The 5,066-nt window shown below is 45.4% G+C and overlaps 1 protein-coding gene across 1 annotated transcript; it reads right to left on the reverse strand.

Annotated features, from left to right (window-relative positions):
• Positions 1-1,859: 1,859 nt before the first annotated feature.
• LOC100216995 (peroxidase 54) lies at positions 1,860-3,885 on the reverse strand. The gene is made up of 3 exons (NM_001143372.1): positions 3,427-3,885; positions 3,104-3,301; positions 1,860-2,685 (listed from the first exon to the last, which is right to left on the reverse strand). Exons 1-3 carry the CDS (start codon positions 3,664-3,666, stop codon positions 2,095-2,097), a joined length of 1,029 nt encoding a protein of 342 aa, NP_001136844.1. The 5' UTR covers positions 3,667-3,885; the 3' UTR covers positions 1,860-2,094.
• Between the last annotated feature and the right edge of the window lie 1,181 nt (positions 3,886-5,066).

Consider the following 5,066-nt stretch of genomic DNA (forward strand, 5'->3'; position numbering starts at 1 on the left):
CATTTTTTAAATTCTAAGAACAACTCTCCAACCCTACCCTACTACCTTACCTGTTACCCTATCATTTTCACTATTATTTTGAATCAAACTTATATGTTTTGTAAATGGTGAGATTCGAACTCGCGACCTCTCTCTCGCGCATACCCTCCTATACCACTACATTACTACACCAATTATGTTTATACTACGTTTTTATTCCTCATGTACTATAACAAATCGAGAGTAATTTGATTATTTAAGGCACTAAATGAGTTCATTTGAAAATGTGACCAACTATAAAGTTGCATAACTTTTTAAGATCTAAAAGTTTTATTTTAATAGTTTCTACATCCGAGACCATTTATAAAATTTGAATTTTAAATTTAAAAACTTCACACAAAATTTTCAATGATAAGATGATTTCAAATCAAAAAATTGTCAACTACAAAGTTTCATTACATTTCAAGACCTACAACTTTTATTTTGGTGGTTTTTCCATCCGAGACAGTTTGAAAAATTCAAATTTCAAAATTCAAACATAGTTTTGCATAACAAGATGATTTCAAACTAAAACATTGTCAACTACAAAGTTTCATAACTCTTCAATACCTATAACTTTCATGTTGGTGGTTTTTCCTTTCGAAGTCGTTTTCAAAATTCAAATTTTAAATTTTTAAAATTCAGACATAGTTTTCGTTGACAATATGACTTCAAATGAAAAAGTTGTCAACTATAAACTTCTATAACTTCTCAAGATCTACAAAGTTTATTTTGGTTGTTTGGTAATTTGTTTATCTCAGATGATGGTTCTAACAATATGCACAAATTCTATACGTCTCTCTCGTAGTTTCATAAACTACGAGAGAGATATAGGTTTTGTGAACAAATTTATTTTTATTTTGTCATATGAAGAAATGTTCAATATATAAATTATACATCATGATGAGTTATACAAATTTGTAGTTGAAAACTTTTTCATTTGAATTAATTTACTACTTTAAAATGTGATTTTTAAATTGTCTTTGCCTAGTGTTGGAGAAAAAACACTCGGCAAAGAGCTCTTTGCCGAGTGTTGTATTTGTGACACTCGGCAAAGAGCCCTTTGCCGAGTGTCAAAAAAAGACACTCGGCAAAGAAACTCTTTGCCGAGTGTCAAAAATAAAACACTCGGCAAAGAGCTTCTTCGCCGAGTGTTTTCTTTTACCGAGGGTTTTTGTGTGGCACTCGGCAAAGAGCTCTTTGCCGAGTGCCCGAAATAAAACACTCGGCAAAGAATATGGCACTCGGCAAAGAGCCAAATTCCGGTAGTGTGTGTTCCGATGTTTTTTTTCAATTTTTTCATTGTAGAGAGAAAATAATGCAAAAAATATATAAAATATTACTTTTGTATTCAATAATATCCTAACACTATGACTAAAGATTAACACGAAATCCTATGTATATCTATATTACAATATTAAATTTATCATATAATTCGGATGTTTAGGATCCTGCCGCTAGTCTTTTATCTGTCTTCCGTCCCGCATGCTGCTGGATACCTGTCCGGAAGCAAACCTATAACCGGGTGGGCCCCGATACGGATAACGTCTCCTATCCGCATCCACATCTGGGCAATCGGCCAATCGCTGAGCATTTTTCATATCGGACGGATCCAAAAGAAGCATCAGACGTTCAATGGGACGCGCTGAGTACTGTGACTGTGTGAGAGAGAGACGGGGCCACGGGGGAAGAGAGGAGGAAGGCTGTGGGAGTGGGAGGTTGGCTGTGGCCGCTGGCGCACACTTGCCCCCAAAAGATCGAGGACAGTATCATGCATGCATGCAACAATGAGTATTATTGTTGGCTGCGGCGGTGGATAGAGTGGGTAAAAAAACGTAACAGGAGAAATTGGGTTCCTCTTTATTGCACATTTATGAGAAACTATTAATTGAAGTCGACAGCAAACAATTCGAAACGACGAGGCCCTGATATTATATGCATGCATGTGCAGTTGTGCACCATATAGTCCGATCCATAGCGCTAGTGCACTCTTGCTTGTCGGTGTACTAACGACCCGGCCGGGCACATGCACATGCATTCACGTCCGTTTCTAACTACACACGTCGTCGTCGTGGATTAATCATCATTAGCCACCCGGCAGTCGCAGCGGACCTCTCCCTTGGCCGGGTCGGTGAGCGGCTGGATGTTGCCCATGTTGATCATGGACTGCGCGAAGCTGCTGAAGAAGGCGGCCTGGCTGGTGGCGAACTGGTCGACGACGGGCGCGGTGACGCCCTGCGCCTGCGGCGCCGACTTGAGCTCCTGGTCCGAGCCGAGGAAGCCCCGGTTCACCTCCAGGTTGGTGTAGTAGTGGTTGTCGAACAGGTTCGGCGTCGTGGGGTCCAGGTCGTTGAGGGCCGAGGGGCTGCCGTTCTGGGGGCACCTCTGGGCCAGGAACGCCCGGTAGCCGGAGTTGAGCGTGGGGTCCGGCCGGTTCGTGCCGCTGAAGTTGTACAGCCGCCCCGTGACGAACTGGCACTGGACCCGCCCGAACGTGTGAGCTCCCGAGAGGGCCACCAGGTCCACGGTGTGGAGGCCCACGGCCGCGAACTTCTGCTCCAGCACCGTCAGGTTGTCGAACGGCGACGGCAGGTTCTCCGCGCTCTTGAAGTCGGCCTTCTTGCTGTCTAGCCTCCCAAGAAGCACTGCCCACTTTGGTCCTCCGGACTGCATTGCATGTGTGCACGCCATGTAATTTGTATTATTATTAGACCAATAATCGATTCGATCCATACATTGCATGTGCACCAACAAGTTAGGCGCATGTATGCGGGGCCCTGTGTTTTTGTCGTCGTAGCATATATTTTGGCATGATATGCATGGCTTATTAGCTAGGTGGACAAGCAGTGTGATATATTCGTTTGAGCAATTATATATATGAAATCGTTTATATCTGAAGGTGCTATATATTCGATCGACGATCTTACCTTGTTCACATTTAAGTGTTTATTATATATGTATCAACGTCAACGATCGACGATCTTATGTTGAAAACTACGTCACCCGGCCTCTTCATGAATATAATAGTGCAGTACGTAGGACCTTACATACGTGTATATATATTACTCCGTCCGTCCGTACGTACCAGTTCGACCGAGATCTCTGCGGCGAGGGCGAGGATGTCGGCGCAGGAGACGACGCCGGGGCAGGCGTCCTCCAGCGCCGCCTTCACTTTGTCCACCACCGGGAACCCTCGCGCCGAGTTGTTGTTGGCCGGCGCCAGCTTCTCAGTGGAGTTGGCCACCCCCGGAACGGCGTCCAGGAGCACCGAGCCATCGCAGCCCTAATTGAAGACATGCATACAGCAGAGATATGCGGCACGGCGGCAACAGGTTATTAATTAATATATATATACACCAGCTGATTGCTGATGCGTGCATGCGGCATGGCCATGGTACCGTACCGTACCTGGACGAAGCAGTCGTGGAAGTGGAGGCGGGTGAGGCTGGCGTAGATGCGCACGTCGGACTTGTGCGCCTCGATCAGGACCTGCTTCACGATGTTGTAGGCGTCAGGGCATGTGCAGTCGTAGTAGTCCGCGGTCAGCTGCGCCATGGCGCCGCACGAGCACAGGGCGGCAGCCGCCACCAGCAGCACGCCGGCGACGGCGGCGCCGGCTGCACGCTGAGGACTAGAGGAAGCCATCATCCCTATGTCGGCGTGTATGTATATATGCTTGTGTGTCCGTCGGAAAAAATATCAGGTGACGACCGACGAACTCGGTGAGGCAAAGACTACACACACGCGCCTCTAATTTATAGGCGTGTAGCTAGCGAAAAGGGGCGAGCACACACACACAGTAGCTAGCTCCATGAGTAGCTATGATTAATTGTTGGTTAATCTTGATGAAGATGCATGCCTGCTTTGCTTACTGTGGGGGGATGGATGAATGGATGGATGCAAAGATGAAAGAGGACAGCAGACAGCTAGCTAGACAATGATGTGGATACAAACGGGGTCATCTATTGTCCGTGACATGCATGCTTGACCAATCATGGACGCGATGCTCTCTCAAGACTTGTCAGACTTGGCTACTTCCTCTAGCTTATTGTGTCCCGTCCGATCCGGCCTGCTGCTGCTGGGAGTAATACGATGATCACATGTCTTGTATTCTACTGCAGGGCTGCGCATCTCTGTTGACGTACGGCGGTCCTCACTTTTACCGTCAACATCGATCCTGCGTAAAAGCAAGCTAACATCAACATCCAACATAAATATGGTAATGTTTGTTTCTAACAAATTCCAGAAGTGTCGTTGTCTATAGTTGTATGTAGGAGCATATTGGCCAAAACAAAAAAAGGCAATGCAAGCAATAGGGGCCTGTTTATGAGCAAATCCTAAGAGGCCATAATTAAGACAATATAACATGAACAAAACCACACGTCAACTCACATCCACCATCAATAAGAGCAACCAATCCAATATGAGGTTGGATCGAGCCCTGTGCGGGATCGCTCCCCCCCCCCCCCCCCCCACACACACACACACACCCACCCACCCACCCACCCAGGAGGCCAAAACAAGTTCAAATTTTGTACGCTTGCTCTCCACCGCACATAGGGAATATCTAAGATGGTGTAGCTAAGTAGAAGGTAGTTCAATATAATGTCGGTATAGAGAGGTGGGGAATAAGAAAATGCTAAGAGCTTCTTCGGTTTGAGGTGGTTTGAAGGAGATTGGAGGGGATTTAATTCTCTCATATTCAAATTTAATAGGAGAGAAATTAATTCCCTCTAATCTCCCTCAAACCGAACATTCCCTAAAGGAATTTTCTTGAAGTATCTCCATCTCATAAAGGCACCTCCCTCCTACAAATAGTCAGTATGTGCATCTATCCCTTTTATGGACTTTGGTAAATTAAATTACAACACAATTAAATGTCTACCTTGTTTGCTAAGTGTTTAACAAGAAATTGAGTATGTTGCACAACATAAGTGTATAAAGGTTCTGTTGGGGTCTTCTTCCCCGCCGAAGGTCCTCAGGACAAAAACACCTTCGGCAAAATGATACAAAAGCTTGCCGAAGTTACCTTCATCCTCGGCTCAGCT

This window comes from Zea mays, chromosome 5 (genome assembly GCF_902167145.1).
Source record: "Zea mays cultivar B73 chromosome 5, Zm-B73-REFERENCE-NAM-5.0, whole genome shotgun sequence".
Lineage (NCBI taxonomy): Eukaryota > Viridiplantae > Streptophyta > Magnoliopsida > Poales > Poaceae > Zea > Zea mays.

Coding starts and splice junctions, on each gene's coding strand:
- LOC100216995 (NM_001143372.1), bottom strand. CDS start 3,666: ATGATGGCTTCCTCTAGTCCTCAGCGTGCAGCCGGCGCCGCCGTCGCC. Junction 3,302..3,426: donor TCCACGACTGCTTCGTCCAG/GTACGGTACGGT, acceptor GTCTTCAATTAG/GGCTGCGATGGCTCGGTGCT. Junction 2,686..3,103: donor CAGAGATCTCGGTCGAACTG/GTACGTACGGAC, acceptor CATGCAATGCAG/TCCGGAGGACCAAAGTGGGC.